Source organism: Falco punctatus (assembly GCF_963210335.1).
Source record: "Falco punctatus genome assembly, chromosome: 6".
Lineage (NCBI taxonomy): Eukaryota > Metazoa > Chordata > Aves > Falconiformes > Falconidae > Falco > Falco punctatus.
The window spans coordinates 35,913,266-35,934,976 of NC_137585.1; the positions used below are offsets into that span (position 1 = coordinate 35,913,266).

The 21,711-nt window shown below is 43.9% G+C and overlaps 1 protein-coding gene across 6 annotated transcripts in view; it reads left to right on the top strand.

Moving 5' to 3' along the window:
• The window catches only part of GRAP2 (GRB2 related adaptor protein 2), a 119,268-nt gene extending 104,096 nt beyond the window's left edge, over positions 1-15,172 (top strand). For all 6 annotated transcript variants that reach the window (XM_080393015.1, XM_080393014.1, XM_080393019.1 and 3 more), the window contains 7 exons: positions 645-747; positions 3,669-3,760; positions 5,764-5,883; positions 7,637-7,805; positions 9,395-9,526; positions 11,673-11,792; positions 13,930-15,172. In XM_080393015.1, the coding sequence (XP_080249141.1) occupies positions 645-747; positions 3,669-3,760; positions 5,764-5,883; positions 7,637-7,805; positions 9,395-9,526; positions 11,673-11,792; positions 13,930-14,109 (916 nt within the window). In that variant the 3' untranslated portion in view covers positions 14,110-15,172. The remainder of the gene's footprint in view (positions 1-644; positions 748-3,668; positions 3,761-5,763; positions 5,884-7,636; positions 7,806-9,394; positions 9,527-11,672; positions 11,793-13,929) is intronic.
• The last annotated feature ends 6,539 nt before the right edge of the window (positions 15,173-21,711 follow it).

Here is a 21,711-nt window from a genome sequence, read left to right on the forward strand (position 1 = left end):
GTAAGGGCGTGCTACTTGTCAGTGCTACAGTTTCACTCTCTGCTTGCTCCAAAATAGGGGATACAGCCTTTCTGCAGTTTTTCCTAGCTGCTATTTGTGGTCACCCATGCTAAGCTATCACAGAGAAAAACCTCTTTCAACCTTCGTTATTGTGGCCCCGTCCAAGAAAAAAAAATGTATTTATTGCAGGGCGTTCATTTTGTCTACATTTTGTCTCACCCTTGAGATAACGAGTATGTCACCGCAGAGGAAAAATGCATTCTTCTATTGCATGACAGAATCACTTGCTTTATTGGAAACTGTGGCAGCGTATTGGTTGGTCTATGCAGAAGGTTTTCCCTGATACCAGCTTATTTGGGTGATGTGTTCAAACTTCTTGGTGAGACTGCTGCAGAGAAAGAGATCTGTTGGAATAAGCATACGGAACAAGTTGTTTGAACTACTGACTTAAGCTAATTATAGCCTCTTGGCCAAGGCGTCTCCTCTACTTGCTAATGTCTTTCCACGTCTAATAACTAATGTCTACCAACGGCTGGTGTGTGCTCATCCATGTATAAATCACAGCATTGCCTATAAGCTTTCTAGAGGCTAGACTCAGCAGTCCCAGAAGCTCATAGATGTTGACAAGCATATACTTCTTCCAGCTTTGCTCTGCCACCAAGACACAGTATGGAAGCCATCGCCAAGTTTGATTTCAGTGCCTCTGGAGAGGATGAGTTGAGCTTCCAGGCTGGTGATATGCTGAAGGTAAGTGCCGCTTCAGGCTTGACTAAACAGCATTTCCGAGAATGCTGCCATTCTATGCTCGCATTTGCCTTGGCAAAACAGATGAAGACAGATGCCTATAGATTGGGATAAAATTGCAGGATACTCATCTCCCATAGGGCTTGCTATAGGTCAATGAACAATACCCGCGTTGCTTGAGTCTGTGTCCACTTCACTTGATTTTATACCCATAAACTATGGAATTAGTTGCCCTGCAGTCCTCCAGTAGTCAGCAGGGAAGGATAAGTACCTTTGCTGGAACAGATATCCAGTTCTTCAGTGGACAGATTTTGAGGGTCCTGTCTGTTTCCATTGACTATATAGGTAGTCTAGGGTGACTATGTTTAAGATAATTATGTCTAAAGGCAGGCAGGATGGCTTCCTTATTTCCAGCTCTTGAACTGTTTAAAAGATAGTTGTTATGCATTATAGAACTTTTATGTAACTTTTCACTGTAAGTAGTTACTGTTAGTTGCTGCAGGGGTTTTAGGCAATTGCAAATAGAAAATCCATGAGACAGTCTGTTACACACATAAATGGAAGAGTTTAAGAGGTCTTGGGCTAACAATATATACATCCTTGCAGGAATTTAGCAGTGAGGGAATGACAGAAGTAGGGTTGATCATATACGATACAGAGTATTTAAGAGTCTCTTTAAAGTTTTTGCATGTGTTATGGTAGAACAGTTCTTGTTAACCCAACCCTACCTCCCTGTATGGTCCCAGCTATTCCAATTAATAAGATACTGGGTCTCAGCCTTGCCTTTTCCATCACCACCATTTCTTATTTTATTGGCCTTTTAATTCTTGAAGCTTAGACAAAGCTGATGGCATCCAGAACTCATTAAGATCAAATACCAGTTTTTTCCCAAAGAGCTATGAGCAGATTCTGGAGAAATCACTGCCTTTCTTCAGCATAAATGAACACTCTCATTTCTAATTCTTCCTTAGATCAAAAGTAGTCCCCATGTCCCTACTGTCCCGTGATTTTTACCTGATACCTTCTTCCTCAGAGACTTTCATCAAGTCCCTGGCTGGGGTGATGGTGTTGACTAGATCAGTTTTCCTTCTGTTCCTCAGTTTCCCTTCCTGTAAAATCATTATAAGCTAGAGCTTCCTTTCAAAGTATGTGGGAAGCTACTGATGAAAAGTGTCAAGTAACACTAAATATCAGTATTATTATTAGTTGTCACAGAGACTTCATTACCAGAAAAGTCAGACTACCTCTTGCTTTAACATCCTTGAGGTAAACAAAATAACACCTTAGCTGCCCAAGCCATAGTAACAGCAAATTAGCCTGAGTAACACCTTTCTTCTGGCATACGCACACATACATTCATACCCTGTCATAAGCCCCCTCCTGCTGCCTGCACAAGCTGCTTGCTGGCTGTCTTTTCTGATTTATGAAGGAGATAAGATGAACAGTATTGATGTAGAGATTAGAAAACAGGAAGCATGAGGCCCTCAACCAGCAATGACAGGAGGAAATCCACCCTCTCAGCCCCCCCACATCCTTGTCTAAGAGGATAACATACTGAGAGAAGCCTGCCAGCCCTGCACCAAGAACCAGCAGGTGGGTCTTTCTGGAAACTTCACTGCCAACAGAGCAGGGCCTGAGCACGACCAGGGAGGGAGTAGCTATCATCCCCTTTGGTCGGCCACAGCAGCAAAAAAGAGCCTTAATCCGGTATCTGGGGATGGTAGAAGCAGTGACTATACAAGCAGGAAATTCCACAGCTTTCTGTTTCCCAACCTTTCTGTATCCAAATGCATAAAAAAGGCCTACGTGGCAGGCAAGGCAATGGGGAATTGGCCCCAGAGACAGTAACATCCTGTTGCCAACACCAAGTAGTAAGAATGTGCATTGGGCTCCCAAAACATGGGATTGGCTTACAAAATATGCATTATTATTGTTAACAATAGATTTTAAATTAAGCCTTTTCCACTTGCTTTCTCCTTTTAAAACTGTCATGGCTCATGCTTTCAGGCTCCTCTCCAAAACCAGAGAGAATAGAAACATGTTCTATTTCATAAAGTGGAATTCTGTCCCAGGAGTTGGAATGTCAAACAGAACACCAAAGACCACAACATCTGCAGTAAAATCACAATGTGGTTGCATTCCCATCCTCTCTCCTCTAGCTGAGGGCTGTATCAGGGGCCATCAGCCAGGGAGCAGTGAATATGGGCAGCAGTGCAGTCCCCCAGGACCATTACACTCAACTTCAATGTGGGTACACTTGAAGCTGCTCCAGTGTGCACTGTGGACTGGCTTCCTGCTATCCTACAATCTCTTAAGTGTAATAGTGGCTTTAAAATGTTTTTTGCCTCCTCCCTTTATCTACCTTGGCAATGTCCAGGGTAGCTGAAGGGTTAACCCACTAATTAACCTCTTGCAAAATGACATATGAGAGAGCACACAGTAACATCTGTGCAGTCATGACACACACACACACAGAGATATAGCTGTATATCCCTTTATGCCCATACACGTCAAAGGAGTTTTCAGAGGTTTTTTCCTCCCTCGCGAAACTGAGATGCTCCGATACCAGCTATCAAAAGCAGCAGAGAGAACTCCTTAAACTCCTATTAAGTCTTTCAGAGCTGAATTTCTCCATTTCACAGACATCAGAGACATGCAAACAGCATCCCCAGCCACCTGGACAGGCATTCAGATGAAGGGATAAAGTTAACAAGCAATCCCTCTAATTCTGCTTGGCCTTCTTTATTGCTTTGTTTGCTCTGAAGTGGTCATCAGCCAGTAACCTTGCTGCACGGTGGGTGGGAAGTAAAGCATATGTGGAGTTCTTTTCTATTCTTACAAGAAATGCTAGGTTTCTGCCAGAATCTTAGATACTTACGCCTTTCTCAGGAGACATGTTTATTCCACCCATCTCTCCATTGCAGGTTTTGAGCTCCCAGGAAGAGTGGTACAAGGCTGAGCTCAGAAGTCAAGAGGGCTACGTTCCAAAGAACTTCATTGATTTTCATGTTCCCCCGTAAGTGCCACGGAAACTGTGTGCAACACCATTGCACGTTTTCACAGAGTGCTGCCAAGAACATGTGTGCATGCATACACAAGGGAAGACATGACAGAGGAAGCACTGGTTATTACATACTGCACTTTAAACTGGCAAGGACTGCCATAATGCCATACATAGTTCTGCCAGTGCATCTTATTTCTGCCCTAAAGCATTCCCTGCTCTTTCAGAGCTGAAAGGATCTCGGCGCTCTCTCACACTCCCAAGTGACTGACGCCTTTGTTACTGTTACTCAGAGGGAGGTCACTGGGTTGTGGTAGGAACTGCGCTTAGGTCTTCTCGGCCAGAAGGAGAATAGTCATGTTGTGAAGTCTTGGCAGCAGAGGCTGAGCACAAAAGGAAGAGCAAGAGATATTTTTGAAAATGTAATTCCCTCCCCCTTGACTCTTAACGATATTAACTCCCTTTTCCCCACCCTGCCATCCACATTTCCCTCTCCTCCCTGCAAAGTGTGTGTGAGTTTCTCTCGATACAGTAGAGGTCAGTGCACTGCTACGTGAAACCTGACAGCTGGTGTTACTCATGGATTGACAGATGAGAGACCAGACATGCTCCCACACGCGTGCAGACACACGCGTGCATGCACTGGTGCCCTGAGCAGGCAAACTGGCAGGGTACAGGGATTTTGAGGATACAAATAAGTGCCACTGTCCCCTTTGGAGGTGGCACTTTCCGGCCTTTTTGGACGTAAGCCAGACTGCTTGGCTGAGCTGAAGGGTGTTATTAGTTTGCAGTGCAACTTATGGGCTTGTACTTCTGCGCTTCAGGGCACTGAGATGTCCCAGTTGGTCTTGTTCGCTCTTTCACAGGGCTGTGGCATCACACAGGGACACTAGCAGCTTCTTTTTTCACACACTTTTTTTCTCATGATGCTTTTTGTGCAAGAGCTGTGAAGAAATATTTTGCTTTTATGATGCTTTTAGCTCTTAGAGTAGCAGGTCTGCATTTTGAACCAGTTCAGGCTAGACACTAGAACCAGATGTAGGGCAGAAAGCCGTCTCCTACTTTTGATGGGTGGGTTTTTCCCATTTTTGTCTTATCAAGTAGTCATTGAGGCTGGTTATGAATGTTGATTAAAGTCTGATTTCCCTTTGCTAATGATACATAGGTAAACTGTGATGATAGTAAGGAGAAGTATAACAAAATTTAGAAGTGGAAATGACAGAGGTTATGGAACTATCAGTCCTTAATTTTAATGGAATACAGGCAATCAAGCATTATGTAAAAGCAGGAAACTTCAGATTGTAGATCTTATTAGCTGTGGAGTAGACATATATAAATGTACATAATGATTTTTTTCTCTACTGAGAAATTCCTACTGACACGGTATTATTTTACTATTTATGGTGACTTTCTTATTATTAGTCCAGTGCCTTACACTATCATTTGTTATGCCTGGCTAAATTTACATAAATTTGCTTATGTATTCCGTGTTTCTGTGGTTTTGTGGTATTGTAACTCTTGCAGAAACCAATTTATTAGTACTAAAACTTTCATGGCTTATTTCTGCTTAAAATTTATGTGTGTCCCTTGCAATATATCCATCACAGTCCAGTAATTTTCAATCAGTTTACCAAAAGCAATCTGATGTATATGTCTGAATTATGCATGTATGTATACATACAAGTTTGTAATTTAAAATTTCTTGGAATAACACCTTACTGTACTGTGCCTGTTATTACAGTTTCAGCTGAGTGTTGTTTCTTAACAGGCCAAAGCTTACATTCTTCTCTTTGCATTTACGTGCTTTTACTGCTCAAAGAAAATGGTCTGCATGCGTCAAAACCCTGTACCTTAGCATGTACATGGCCACTGGGAGTAGTCATCTGTGCTCCTCTGATCCTTTTGTTTTGTCTTTCCTCCACACCACTTATTCACCTTCTCCCTTCCCTCAACTTTTTTGTTCCTCACCTTAATTCACATGCCTTGTTCATGTCTCCATGATTTTTCCCACCTGACAGCTGGTTTGATGAGAGGATATCCCGCCATGAAGCAGAGAACATCCTCATGAGCAAAGGAGTTGGCTCCTTCATTGTAAGAGCCAGTCAGAACTCTCACGGTGACTTCTCCATCTCTGTCAGGTATCTGCTTCTCACAGCATTTTCCTGCTGCTTTTCCTTTTCAGTGGTGTCCCTAGCCTCCTCTTGACGGGATTCCTAATGTGGCATAACCTCTTGGGAAGTTTGCATGCTGCCAGTCACTGGCAGTGCTGCTGTGTTGTGAATGAGAACAAATTAGGCATCTGATTCCCAAATCTTCCTGCCTCTTTTCAAATGACAAAGTGAATGCCCATTCCAAAGCTGCATCTTCTGGTGACCTGCTTCTCTGAAAGAGCTGCAGCAAAGCAGAGTGCTACATGGGACATCTCCCATAGTGCAAAACACACATTTGTTTTAATTCCCTGACAGTTCTGGTTGCTGAATCAAAGAACTCCACTACTGCCATTAAGAGATGATTATTACATTGCGAACTTATTTCCCACAGGTCATGAAACAGCCATTGGACAGGAACGGCTTTTAGTTGCTTGCAGCCCAGCTGCATTTCAGCAACTTATTGTAGCCCAGCCCTTCTCAGAGTGTTTGCTTCAAAGCAGAGCTCTTAGATGATGGCTGGTTTCCCAGTTTTCAGACAAACAATTGATAACCAGTTTTAAATTGGAGTAGTGGTTAACAATGTATTTTCCAAGCAGCGTGCACTTTCTGATTCAGGGAGCTCAAGAAGTATCTGGGAGGAATGCAGGAAAACATTTTGTTTACATCTATAGCAATAAACTAAGTACAATCAAGATCTTTCTCTGGCCCTGAGGTCAAGCAATGTGGCAAAGCGCAGATCCACATGGCTAAACCATCTTCACCTCACGGAACAGAAAAGCTGTATTCAAGCAGCTCACCGCGAACAGTTCTTGGTCCACTCTGTCTGCCTAACCATGGCCCAGCACTGTCTAGGAGAGAGCTTTTTGGTTTAGACCAAACCCATGCTAATACTTCAACAGCGCGTGTGACTGTAGCACTCCAGGATAGCGCTCAGCCCTTGCCTGGTCCCTGTTTAGTTTAATTGTGCAGATGTAGCCTCTGAGATGAGTGTTGTGAGTTCTGGAGTTACACAGAGCAAGGAGGTAGGTACCAAAACCAGATCATATCTAGTGCAAAAAGGAATTGACCAAATCAGATAAGAGGTAAGAGGAGGGGAATTGCAAGTGGGAAGCAGGAGCAGAAAGTTGAGACAGTTAATTTGGCTTGTAACAGCAACCAATAATTCCTTTTTTTCTTTTCTTTTTTTTTTCTCTTGGGTAAGGAGAATGACCAGTAGTAGTGATATTGCACTAGATAGTATACAATTATAAAACTCAGTGTATGGCTTTGTGTAACTATGTCTGCATATAGTGGTGATGCCCGTGGTGTGAAAAGGTATAATATATCTCTTATAGGCAATGCAGACTGGATGTTAACAGGAACATGCAGAGGCTAGTGGATAGACTACAACTGCACCTTTGTCTCCCATATAAAGTACAGAATAAAGCTATTAGCTATTTGTGGCCCTGAAAGCTCCTCTGGCCTTTATTTCAAAGGAGAGGCTTTAAAACCCTATGCTTTGTTCCCATAGTGCTTTGTGACTGGGCAGACCTGCAGTGGTCCATGTTTGTATGTTGATAAGTCTTTTGAAATACAGAGCCACAGCTAGGTCCAGTACACACAAGGACTGCCATTGCTTTACTTTCCAGAAGTCTAGTTTTGGCCAAGCAAGAAGTTTTGGTACCTTTCTGGAAAAGACTTTTTCAAAAAAGACAAAAATGTAATCTGGTTGATGATCCCTTACTTTTTCAATTGGATCCAGACATGAAGATGATGTGCAACACTTCAAAGTGATGAGGGATTCAAAGGGTAACTATTACTTGTGGACAGAGAAATTCCACTCGCTAAACAAGCTGGTGGACTACTACAGGACAACTTCCATCTCCAGGCAGAAGCAGATCTTCCTGAGGGACAACAGCCGAGAAGAGAAGGTAAACACAAACTGTCCTTAGAAGTTTCTCAGGAAGGAATTCAGCCTATGAGAATGTCTTGGGGAGGGGGCATGCGGGGAGAGAGTGTGTCCTCAGACACCCTGTCATATCACTGCACTGACGGGCCTTGCGACACAGATTTTTCATGGATTCAGCAGTACGTAGGGTTTTATAATTGAGCAGAATTTTCTAGTTCTGTTTTGGATAGCAATAGGCAGTGCTGCAAATCTGCACAGAGGTGCTTTGCTAAAGCTGTGCTAAGGCCCCAGAGCTGAAGTTCTAAGATGCCTTACACATCCAAGGGAAGCAGAACTTACCTTATTGAAATGCCTAGCTTTCATAAGGGCAGGTACTCAGCTGACTGGTAGGTTGTGTCTGAGAAGAATTTGAATCTGGTCTCCTAGTGTCCTTGAATGCACCCAGAGTGCAGCTGTTACTACAGTTGAAAGTTTGTCTGCTCAGAAGAATCATCCATCTTCTGTTACCAAGCAAACACAGTAACGAATTTGGAGGAACTGAGGGCAAAACCTGGAGGTATGGGAACAGGCTGTGCGTTCAGGGAAGATGTAGTAGCTGTTTGAGAAAGCAGGGAAATCTCGGTCCAATGAATGCCTGGGTTTGTGCCAAAGGAACAAGCAAATGACATAGTAGAGAGTGCTATGCATTGCACACACAGTACTGGGAGTGAACATGCCCAGTCATTGCAGTAACCAAAGTCCTGCTTTACTGGGAAACGGATTCTGGTATTAAATTACCAGGATGTGCAGGTAAAGGCAAGGCATGAAGTATATGATTTGCTGACTGCAGCCGTAGTTTTATAGGCTGCATGTGGGTCATTCTTACTGGCTCCAAAAGAGACATGATATGTTTTTCAGTCGGAAGAAGGGGCTTGTGTTATTGTCTCCTTCTAGACCACTTACAATGCACCAGTAAGGTATAAAATAGAGGCTATGGGACCTGTGAGAGAGATCACAGTGAAGAATTGTCTGGGGAAGGAGAAAGGAAGACTGTATGCATGTATGTCAGTAAACCAACCTGTTTGGGCTGACTGTGAGCACGAAGGGAAAGAGAACAGCATTTGCTCCAAGATGCAGACAGGCAAATGAAAGGAGTAAAGTTTACTTTGGCAAACACTCTGTACATTTGTTATGGTGATGGTCTCAGCAGGATATGTTTAGCACTTGTCACAGTGGGGTTTCTGTTCACAATTCAAATTTCGAGATGCTACAGCCATATGATAAAATGACAGTAATATACAGATTTCAGCGCAGAGACAAATGAAGTCTAAGGGCAGTATTTCCTAAAAAAAGCTTGGTTTCTGTGCCAGTCCTTACATCAGTGGCCACATTTTCAGTCCACCACCTCCCATTTACTACCCAGTCTTCAGATGGGGAATGGCTATGACAAAGATCTAAAATATGGGATTCCTGATTTGTCCTTTTGTTCAGAGGGGCAGGATCCTTCCTTTGGAAGAGCCTCCAAGGTAGAGGTCAGTGGCAGCGATCAGTGTGCAACAATTGCTAATCTTCAGTCAAAGATGTGTGGGACACAAAAATCTGACCTCACTTTTGTGATCTTTCTTCCATCAGGAAAGGCATGGTGGGAGCCTGGAACGGATGGGCCGGGAAGGATTCCATCTGTGTGGAGCAGCTGGAGAGGATAATTTTTCTATATCCAAGAGAAATGTAGAGCATCCTATCCCCATACTGCAGCAGCAACAGGTACTACCAGGAATGAGGGGCTGGGATGTCAAGCCCAAGCACCTGAAACATTGGCCTTGATTGCTTAGTAGCATGTGAACAGTCACTTTGTCAAAAATCTGTCACCCTGCTTTAGGAAGCAGTCAGTTAGGTCTTCATATTGGGGTAGCAGCAATGATTTTGTCACCCTGGGGAGCTCTTTTGATGTGCAATACATATGCGGGCTTTTATTTAGTTTTGTGATCCACAACTGATTGACAGACCAACAAAAAAGTCAGCTTACAGTGGCTCTTTCACTGGGAACCTGGGAGAACTTCTAAGGAATTTTGGGAGCTCCATCCCAAAACCTGGAAAACAAAGAATGGTGTCACATTCTCGCTTTGCTTAGGAAAGGAGAAAAGTATCATCCAGTGAGAGTGCAGAAAAACACTCCCAGATCTTGCATGCACACACATATATGGTTTCAGGAACTTGTCTCTAGTCTGTGGGACAAAGGAAACCTTACTGCCCGTTTCTTCTTTCTGAGTTGTGCTACTAACATTCAGCATGATAAAACACATCACAGGGATGAGAAATGACAATGTTAAACCTAGTAGAGTTTGGTTTCCTTTAGAACAATCCTCCTCCCTATTCTGGGCCCTCTCTGCACTCTTTCATCATGTTGCATCTCTGATGTGTGAGGTTTCCTTACTCCTTTGCTTCCACAGGAATGGAGAGAACAGCAGTATCTGGTGCTGTCTTCAAAGTTCTTCCTGATTAATTTGGGGGAAGTAGTTTTTCTGGGGTTGGCTCATGTCTCTAGCTAGAGAGAGTGTAGTATCATCCAAGGAAAGGACTTGTCCTACTGAAGTAAAGAAATCCAAAACACTGTTTCTTAAGGCATGAGAGCTCCCACATAGCAAGGCCAGGGACAATCATGAAATAGCTGTTCTCTCTCATCAGACAAGCAGTGTTGCCTGTCAGGGTACTGCTGAAGGAATAATACAGCTTCTGACAAAGCTGAGGGCCTGAACTCTTTGGAGCATAGTCTATGCATCAGTCACACTTGATATAGAGCAGAAACACTCACAGGAGTGAAGCAGCCATGTAGTAAGTCTTGCAGCTGCAAAGCCAGATTAAGTTCACTCACTTTCTGGTAGGGACAGGTAAGGTGCAAATTGTGCTCCAGTCTTAGGCCTCAGCAAACTTTTAGGCTGACAAAAGGCACAAGTGAAACCAAGGGAGATTTTCAAAGAGTGGGTGCAAGAAAGGAAGCAACAAGAGGGAGAGGACAAAAACTGTTTGCAAGCAACAGCAAGTACAAGCTGTTGTTCTCCCTCCCCTCTGTTGAACACAACTTATCAGACTCTGTGTCACTGAAGTACTGCTGCAACCTGAGCTAACATGATAACAGATTTTGTCACACTGTTATTGTAAAAAAAAAAGCTTAGTGCATGCACTAAGGGCCTGGAAGGATGAAGACACTCAGCACCTCTCCTCTGTGCAGACAAAAGAAAACTTGCTCCCTAGATGTTGCCCCCTTCCTCTCTCCATCTGTCTGGGCTGATTTGTGTTGATATGACTTCAGATGTGTGATCATATGGCTTCTTTTCTTTGAACCTGATTTTGCCCCTTTCTTCTTTGGTTAATCGGGCTACTGGGTTCTCAGGCTTGCTCCCTGCCCTTCACAGAATGGAGCAGTCCAAGAAAAAATAAAGTAGTGAATCCTCAGCTGTGCAGTCAGCTGCGTCAGCATCGCTGCCATTCCACCAGTGTATGGGATGGAGGAGTGGGCAGGACTGGGACATAGTACCTCCAGATTGGCAAAAGTCCCCTGAGCAAGTATGGTTTTTCATCTGTGAGAACAGCCTTAGGTTTTCTCCAACAGTCCCAGAGGCTGAAAAAATCCCTCTCTGACCACTTTTCCCAGTGGCTGTGGAACACAGCTGAGAACAGTCAAATTTCAACTTCTAAGAAGAAAAATCCAAAACAGAACAGTCTGAGGTGACCTCTTCCATGACAGGCATTGCTTGCAGGACGGCAGCCCAGGGGTTGTATTGGAAGTACACATCTAAGATGATTTACCTGAGGGCTGGACCCTGACTCCCTGGCCACCAGTGACTTTTAAAGCTCCTTATTTATACATCTTAGCACATACGTTACTTTTCTCTTGCTGTTTTCTTTCTAGGATAGATATGGTGGGAGTCTGGACAGGAAAGATGGGCTGCATGGACTAAGGGATCACGGCCAGGGAAGTGCAGCAGCTATGCAATGGAGACACATAGACCCACTGCACCAGCAGACACCGGTAGGTGATGCACCTGGAAGGCCCCATCTGCCCGACTTAGCAATGGCCAAGCAGTCTGGGCAATGTCACCTGCACAGAGGCTACATGAGGAATAGTGTATTAAGCCTGTTGGGCCGTATCTTAGATGTTTTTGAGTTTCAGGACTCTATCCCAGACACTTGAATCTGCTTCTGGGGTACTCTGAGGGCAGGACTATGGTGTTACATGACCATAGTTCTAGGGCTGCTCTCAAGGCCAACCTTACTTAACATACAGACTTAGTAGGAGGGAACTTAGCATGAGCTTCACAAAACAGGCATCTGGGACATTGTGAACGAGCCCAAGCTCACCCATGGGTTTGGATTCAGGCCAGCAGAAGATATTTCTGAAAATCTAATGATCTCTCCTAGAAGAGCTTCATGCCCGCTGATGGGACTGGCTTTGCCACCACAGCCAGGCCTTCCTAAGTACAGTAGCTATATGTACAGTGCTCTTTTTAGGTCCTGTGGAGAGTTGCCTCATGATACTGTGCCATGCTTACAGCACTTTCTGTCTTGCAGTGCACTTGTAGTCACACTGTCTCTTCCACTACTTTTTGCTTCAATCCTGAGAAGACCTGTCATCACACAGTTCTACTTGTCTGTTCCTGGTGCATCCTCTCAGACCTACTATGCCACCAAAGTGGAACTCACCTACCTGTCGCCCTTATCTGTCAGAGCCTCTCAACACACTGGGTGTGGGCGTGATCCAGATATGTCTCTGCAGACATCTCAGACTGCTCCCCTACCTGGATCCATACCTGGCAGTTGACTTCAAGTAACAATTTGCTCTGCAAATTCCTAGTATGTGAATGCCTGCTCAGAGCATGGTGTCTTTCTCTGCTTCAGCCTGTGATTCCACTGCCAACTCTAATGTATTTCTCCATCAGCTCCTAGGAGTGTGACCTAATTCACACTTCTCTTCCTTGAGAAAATGTACAGCTTAGCCCTGAACAACCAGAGAACCTAGATCCAAGGAGAGAAGGGAAGGACAGAAGGCCTTTCTCAAGTGTGAGAGAAAGGACAGATTAGATTAGGAAATTTGGAACAAACCGGGAAACAGGGACATGTCTTCTTTTGGCAAAAGCCCCAGATCTTTATTATAATCCAGCTCAAAATACAATGGCTTTTATCCATCAGAGGCTGTGACAATGAATAACAACAGGCCCTTGCCTGCCACACCCTATCAATGATCTAGAAGCCACAATCCAATTATAGGAAGGTCTATATGTCCAGCCAAATAACTAGGAGTCATGTCTAAGCAGGGCCCTGAATGGAAGATTTGGCAAAAGAGTCTGTCGTCAAACAAATCTCTCCATCTGTGCCCACAAAATATACCTCCCAAATTGTCCATGCTCCATGGTGTGGGTGCCAACAATTTCCCAGAAAAGAAGCCCATGCCATGTCCTTTAAAATCTAACTTCCAGTCAAAATAGGAGATTGATTGCAAAGCCCCTTATGACAAAGAAAAAATCTTAGTGCTCATTAAAGTGAGCTCCAAACCTAAAATAAACTGATACACCCAAGCAGTTCCTAAATCCTTGAGTTCAGGGGACTGACCATGGGGATAGTCCAAAGAAGGTTTAAGACCTTCCCCTATGCCCCAGAAGTGCCTGAAAGAGTAAATATCATTCTTTACAATGTTCACTAGACTCGCCTGTGTGCTGGCTCTCCTGATGTATCCCTCATAGTCCTCTGCTGGCCAAGGACACATTTCTAAGTCTGTACCACCAGCAGCTCATGTCCCTAGAGGTGCTCCTGTAACTGGCTTTGAATATGGCTACCATGATTGATCTTACAGGGCAGAGGAGACAGAGCCACGTGAACACTCTTTCCTGATGACCTGCTCTCAGCCTGACTTCTCACCTCAGGGTGTGAATACCCATAAACATACTGAGGCTGCTGAAAACCCAAGCACAATTCCTTGGGTGTCCCTGTAAATTGGTCCCTCTTCCTGGCATCTTGGCCACTTCCTGTTTTGATTGCAAGATGGTCTCAATTTCAGCATTTCTTGTCCTCTCTTATTGAACATATGTTCTGGGGTATAAAAGGGGTAACAGGAGAATGACCTTTAAGAGTTCTGGCTCATTGTTCCCTTCCTGTCTCTATCTCCTTTCCAGCGAACACTATGGGTCCGTGCCTTGTACGACTTTGATGCTGTGGAGCATGATGAGCTGGGTTTCCGCAGCGGAGACATCTTAGAGGTCCTGGACAGCTCCAATCCATCATGGTGGAAAGGACGTCTGCGTGGGGAACTGGGTCTCTTCCCTGCCAACTATGTCACACCGGTGCCCCTGTGAAGGCACAGTATGACCCAGAGGGCCATGTGGGAGCTGCTCTTCTGACATGACAGGGGGACAGAGAGGGAGTGCATCTTCCCTTGCCCCAGGACATACAGTATTTTTGGTTTTGTCTTAATTTATTGGCAACTGATCTTTTGAAATGCTGGTATGAAAAGGAACCCTTTGAAGAGGATAGGATTTCTTCCCCTATTTTTTACATCCATGAAGGGGAGGGAGCAAAAATCCTGGACTGTTCATTGAGATCTTACTGGATCCTCCCTGCCCTGTCACTTATTTGGCTAAGTATTGATAACTTCCTGCAGTTAGGTTTGTTCTGTGGAAATGCACCTCAGACAAGTCAAACTTCAGTATTCAGGTAAACCTCGCCTTTCCTTCTGGATCTGGTAGCACTTATAGTCTCTTCAGGCTCCATTTCACCTATCTTTCAGAGGCAGGAGGAACACCCTGGTGAATTAAATGATCATTGGTAATCACATCAGTCCTTTAAGTAGGGGAGGAAAGTGAGGCGGCCTTAGGTTGAGCTGCAAGGCAACCTTGGCTTTCTAAACAGTTTCTGCCTTATCCCAGCAGTACTTTTTGTGGGTATGGACTGTTATGGATATACCAGTTGAAGGGAAAGGATCCTGTAAGATTTTGCACAAACAAACCAGTGGTGAAGGTGTGGGAGAGTGAGAAGCTACTTTCTTTGCTTCTTCTGATAGTCCAGCTCTTCTTTCTTCACCTCTAACAACAACTTGTCCCATTCTCAAGTGGCTCTCTCAGGTACCTACACTTCTCTTTAGACATCCTGGTTAGAGCAGGTCAGGCCCTTCGGCTATACTAATATTCACTTCATTGGATAACAGTGATATCCCTCACTGGTTCCTTTTGTAAAACTGAATTGGGGAGGGGCTGGAGAGAAGAGGTTTTTCTGGTTTGGTGGCAGAAGTTCTTTCCCTGAGAATGCACTGTGTTCAGGATCGCTGTGTACACAACTCTGACTTGCTAGTGGAATGTCTCATCCAACAGGTTAAGCTGTTGCTTTACAGTATGCAGAGAATAAAGTTGTGGCTATCAAATAGTCTGTTCTCTGTTCTATTTTCTTTTGGATGAAATAAGGTAAATAAGTTTTCAAATAATTGCTAAGTAAATGCCCGGATGTGATACAAATATACTGCAAATGCACATTAAAAATTATTCAAATCCTGTGAAAGAGACGCTGCTGCATAACCACTGCTCAGACAAGTTGATATTAAACAAGCTGCCTGCATTTTTCACAACATGTGGGACCTTGGCAGTCACAGCAAGGAAGCGATGATTTATCATTCTTGGGAAAGAAAGAAAAGGCAAGAGAAAACTCCAAAAACAAATCCAATCCAGCAAGAAAAATGTTCTTACCTTTTGTTAGTCCCAGTGGGAGAAAATTAATCCGGAAATAGGTTCTTGGTAAAGTCCAATTCAACGTAGCTGGCCTAAATAAAGCTGCCAGCTAGACAGAGTATTAGCAGAAAGAACGCATTGTCATATTTTTGAGAGAACTCACAGAATCCAAGTTGGGCTTGGAAGGGACCTCTGGAGATCATCTAGTCTAACCCCACCCCACTAAAGCAGATTCACCTAAAGCAGGTTGCACAGGATCACATCAGGCAGGTTTCGAATGTCTCCAAAGAAGGAGGCTCCACAACCTCTCTGGCCAGCCTGTTCCAGTGCTCTGTCACCCTCAAAGTAAAACTCCACCGAAAGCAGATTATTAATGGATGAAGTAAAATTAGAGTAATTAATTAACAAGGTATATAAGTTCTAAATAGAATAGATAACTTGGAAAGACCGGTTAAGAGCTTATGTCTATTGTCTACCAGGGAATGGAGACATACCATATGACCGCCTGGGCTGGACTTGGCTCTGCTCTCTTGCAGGAGCTCTGTTCTGGGCCTTTAGCATCTCCTTTTGAAGTGAAGTCCATGAGGCTTCTTTTGGAACAAGTTACGTTATTATTGGATTGGTGTGAGGCTGTAACTCAGTGACCCCACAGTTTGAAGTGTTTTGTTGTGATTCGCTTTTTTAACTTTTTTTTTCTTTGCTAAGGTAATATCAAATTTGGAAGAGAAAGGATTAATATTCAGTGAGAGAGAGGATTAAGACCAGGGGAAGAAGGAAGCAAAGAAACCAGAGACCAGCAAAGGCAAAGGAGGGATATGAATGATTGATTTTTCATATTCAGGTCTGGCTGAAACTGTAGAAATGGTACGTTCACAATTATTCCCACCATGTCAAATCATCTTTCAATTAATTCTCTTTTTTATTAGTTACTTTTAAAATTAGAAGCAATGTCTCCTTTTCCTTTCCTCAGCACTCTAAAGACCCTCTTGGTAGTGAAGATGTAGTTGCACAAAATTAATTGAAGATAATGCACTTAACAGTTTGATAGCTCTTCACACATTTGAAACCCCTTTACAGAGATTAACTAATTAAGCAAGTCTAAGTAGTACATTGTAAGTACCCCCATGTTAACTCATTATTCGTTTGAGGAAGAGGTAAATTTTCATGTGATTTTTTTAATAGATGTTTAAGGAATTAATACTTAAGGTAATTAGCATTGAAGGACTGAACACTAATTATGGACAACATACCAGAACCACAGTAAAATCATGATTTCCCATTATGAGCAGCACTTAATGACACCAAAATTACCAGGAGGCAAAGGTATCATGGCATCTGTGGTAACTATACCTGTGCCATGTTCTGCACTGCCTTGTGCAGCTGGCCAAGTTTTGGTCTGCAAGACCCAGTCTCATTTGCCTCAGTTTTTGTCCTTGTCTGCTCCCCAGAGCAGAGGCAGTGATACCTTCATTTACTGGGTAAAGTGTCAGACTGTATTTTTGCTCCCTCCCACAGGAAAAGCTGTTTTCCTCCCAGCAAAACAACAGCACAAAGAACCATGGCCCTTCCCAAGTCAATGGAGTCTCTGGATACAAGGAAAGGTGTGGGCAATGAGGGGAGTTTTGCTGGGGTAGAAAGTGGTGTAGCCACAGGATGGAGGCATTTTCCATGCCTAGTGCCATTTTCTGCTGTAGTCTGCCAATGACATGACATCTCCCATAGATCAGGTCATTTAATAAGGAAAAAGAGAGAGAGACACTCCTCCACCCTCCAGCCTTCCTGCTCCTTCTTCCAACAGGTTTTCATTGTAACACAATCCTTGCTAATATTGTGGTGCTTCACTTACACCTGTGCTGTGAAAACCTCAGATTCTATTGCCCATGCAAGAGGTATGTTGTAGCGATGTAGTACAGGAACCTTAAGATGACAGGGTGGTACACTGAGTTTACCTGACATTTGTCAATGCCTAGTAAATAACCAACCCTCAAGAACACATGCTGAGAGAGCCCACTGTGAAACCAAAATGGGAATGAATAAAGAGGAACCCAGAGAGGTATTTTGTTTGGTATTTTTCTTAAGCAAAAAAGACAGCTCATGGGAAAGAGATTGTAAACAGATAAAAGCAGGAAAAGTATGTGGCAAAGCAAACATTATTATAACAAATAAAAGAGAGAGCTGGACTTGTACATGGAAAAATCAGTTTGATGAGTTCAGCTGAACTGTGCTTTCTTTTGTCTGAATTAACTTTTTGCTTACATTCTGCTGCAGATCCATATTTTGTTTAGATATGTCTCTGTGATTAATAAGGCCGAGTGAAAACAGTAAATGGAATTCTCCTTTCTTGTGAAAGCTGTCTGGGGAGGGGTTTATGTGCCACAAAATAGACATCTCTCTGTCTTGGTGTACATGTGTAATAGAACAGCTGCACCCACTGGAGCATGCTGCAGAAACAACAGGAACATGTCTGGATCCCATCTGACTGCTGACAACGTAAGAGCACCAGGGAGATGATCCTCAGTGCTGCCACAAAGTCAGCACCTGATCAGGCTGCTAGGTCAGTCCCCCCCTGTACAAGGGATACAAGTTCCAGCGTTGTTTTTCAAATTGAAAGTGGTTCTCTTACACCCCAAAAGTGGGCTGTGCAGGAAATTTGGAACTTTTCACAACAGGCACCTGTTCGTCATGTTTTGTATTCAGCAGCCCTCTCATCTTTCCTCCCCAATGGGATCCTGATGCCCCAGGCTCTTGGAAGGACATTTTGCCTTCAGCCCTTGTGGAGAGCAACCAAGGATGGCAGAAGCAAAAGCTCCAGCAACCAGGACCCTGTGGTCAGGAGAAATCAGCCTTGAACAGCAATATGGTATCAGCTGGGACATTTTGCACTGGAGGAGCAATGCCCCAGCAGCTTAGTCCCACAGTGAGGTGAAGTATGAGCTCTACCCTGAATGAGAAGCAGCAGGTCTTGAATTATATTAATGTCACATCATAGGGACAACAAGGATGTCTGGTGGGACAGAGATGTGGCCATCTGGGCTAGGGCTGTGCTCAGAATCTTCTGCTTCTGCAGCTCTCTACCGAGGAGCCTGGTTAGGCCAGACTAAGTGTGAGAACTATTTGGCAATGCTGTTCCTTCCAATGCTGCCCATCCTCACCCAGGCCAAGAAACCTAACTGTACCTCACTACAGCTGCAGCCCATCGTCTTGTGGTCCACAGATGCACTAGAAAGACCATTACCGAGCTTTTGCCTCTGTGCTGAAAGTCAGTCCTCTGCAGGCATCTCATTTCAAATACTTGTTCAAAGCAACGGGCTTAGCTGCTTTTAAATGAAGCCCCACAGAGCTCAGCTGAAACCATTAGTGTTCCCTAGATCATCCAGGCAGTAACATTTACTGGTTAAAACATACACATTGACTAAAGAGCTTCTGACACCCAGCCACTCCTTGCTGCTGAAAGCTTTGCATTTCAGTGGGGAATTATGAACTGAGTGTACGATAAAGCCTTTAATAGCACTGAGGAAGAGGGCAGAACATTGCCAATTTCTCCAATTTTTAGAGGCAGCTTTCATGTGACAGAATTCAGGAGCCTTAATTTGCATCAAACGCAAAAGGAATTTCTTACATAAGCAGAACTGACAGTAAAAAACAGCCAGTGACTTATCTGCGAGCTACAGGACAGCAGGGAAATGGGTAAGTGAGTAGGAAAAGTTCACTGACCTTTGTGCAGAGGGAAAATTCAAAGCACATTGTCTGCTGTCATTGTGCAAGTGAGAGCTGCTTGGCGGATGTCCAGCCTGCTAACATGAAAATGCAAAATTTCACAAATGGCAGACGTGCAGGGATCCTTGTAGACATACAGAAATAAAATTAGCTCTGGCTACAAAGGGAGGAAGAAGAAACAAACAAATTAAAAGATCTCTATAGATACCTTGCGGCTTCTCCCCACTAATCCAAACAGATTAATTTCCACCAGGATTTATGGAAGATAAAGCTGTGGCAAGTTTGTTTGTCACAAACAAAAATGAGAGCAAATCTGTGGTGGGGAAATGCGGTTTAAGACATAAGCCTACTATTATGCGTGTAAAGCTATAAAATGGTGACAGTGTCCTGGTACCATAACTGCAATTCAATGCTCTGCTGAAGAGGCATTTCTGGGAAATGATTTCATGATAGCCAGTCAGAGATAAAGAAAAGGAAAGTAAGAGGTACCTTCTCTACTGATCTAGAGGTTACTTACCTTGTACATTTTATGGCTATGCTGTGCTGAGTGTGTCTGACTGCGGCTGTAACTTCCTTGTAGTACTGGCCAGTCCCTCTCCCTTGTCAAATTGCGAGAACAGAGCTACTGCAGCACCAACAAATAGTGACAAACAGCAGGAACCAGTCCAGGGTCACCCTTCTCATGACTCAACACCTTCTACCAGGTGCAGCACACCAAAACTTTGCTCGCAAAATGCTGAATTACAAGCAGACTGCATCAAACTTTTCTTTTTTTTTTTTAATCTCATCAAAATTTACAGAGGAAAAAAATCAACCACAAGTTTGCTACCAGCACCAAGGGATTGGGGAACTGCCCTTTGCTCTGCTCCTTCTAGAGTCATTTTCCTAAGAGCTGAATGCATGTGTACCACTGACAACTCATTCTGAACTAGCAACTTTTTACACTCACTTGGCAGAGGTGTGAATAAGAGACATGTGGCAGCGGAGAATCAGCTCTCTGTAGTTGCATATCTATATATCTGAGCTTGCCATTGTGATGGCAGCTATTTGCCTGTTACTGGATGAAGATGGTCTGTCGCTAACAATGGCCATGATTTCATCAGAGCAGGTGAGTCAATCTAACAGCTCACTGCCACCCTGCAGAAAACGATCCCCTTGTTTTTTGCCAGGTTAATGAGTTGAGTCAGCTCAGCGAGGGCAGTGTGAGGAGGCTCGGAGCCAGGGAAGCGTGAGCGGTGTGAATGCGCAGCCAGGAGGGGAAAGGGTAAGAAGAACCTCCCAGTCCTGGCAGCAGGAGCTATTAGATCACCTCACCCTAGGCTGCAGACTCAGCAAAATGAAAACTTACTTGGCTTTGAGGTTGCCAAAATACCTTTAGGTGAGTAGGGGATCCTTTCTTTGAAGCTTGTTTGGGAGACTGGGTGGGGGCAGGAAAGGGGGAAATAACTCAGATCAGCTACAAACAGTGCATCTTATCCATGGAAGCTCACAGAAAATCTTTTCATTGAAGCAGCAAAGCTATAGGAGGGTTTTTTTGGGGGTTTTGGACTGTAAATTAAAGCAGGAAAAAACATAATTCCTAACGCGGTCACAGTAGTAAAACTCTCAGTCATTCAAGCTCTTATCAACATTACCACTAAGGGGAACAGACCAAGCATAACAGTTTTCAGGAGAAAAAAAATAATAGGAAGAGGCACCTTGCTGCCCTGTGAAACAGCTGAATTAGTGCCACTTGTTGCTGATGCTTCTCTTTCTGGGTGGGGTGCAGCTATCAGTCGTGTTTATCAGGTTGGAGAGCACACCAGTGCTTACGGGTTTAAATCTTCAGCATCAGCTGACCAAAATGATAGCTGCGTATTCTCATTTAAAATGTGCATGACTTGAAGAGCACAGACATTTCACAAGTACTTACACAGCAGAATGCACTCTGGAGTACCAGTCATAAACGTCTTGAATTTAGGACTCAAAAAATAAGAGGTAAGGCTTCAAGACACACAGATGGGTGGTTTGCACTGACTTTAGACAAATTCTGACTAAAAATAAAATTAAATATTTGAAAGAAAAGGTCTGTAAGTACTTGAACAGCACAGCAAGCTTACTGTGGCCTCTACTGCTCAGTCAGTCTCCAGCTCAAGGCTGGCAAGAGGGCTGGATACAGGATTTACTGGTGAAATACCCTGGCTGTGGCTACAAGAAGTTGGAGAACATGGTCACGATTGTCCCTTCAGTCTTCCGAAGTATTTGGCTGTCAGTGAATTGAAGGCCAGCCACTATGATGAGAGATACCATTATTAACTAAAGACTGGTGGTGTTTATTGTCCTCACAATAAACATTTCAAAGTGAAGCCTGTTTTTCTGAAGTGCTGGCTTCCCTGGGTCTGGAGGAAGATGTGTCTGAGCAGGAACCTGTTTTAGCATGAGTGTGCAGCTGTGGCACACACAGGCTTGAGAGTGACTCTGGGAGGGGGGGGGTGCACCTGAGAAGACAGCTGAGCAGGCATTCAGGACAAGCTTTGTCTGCGT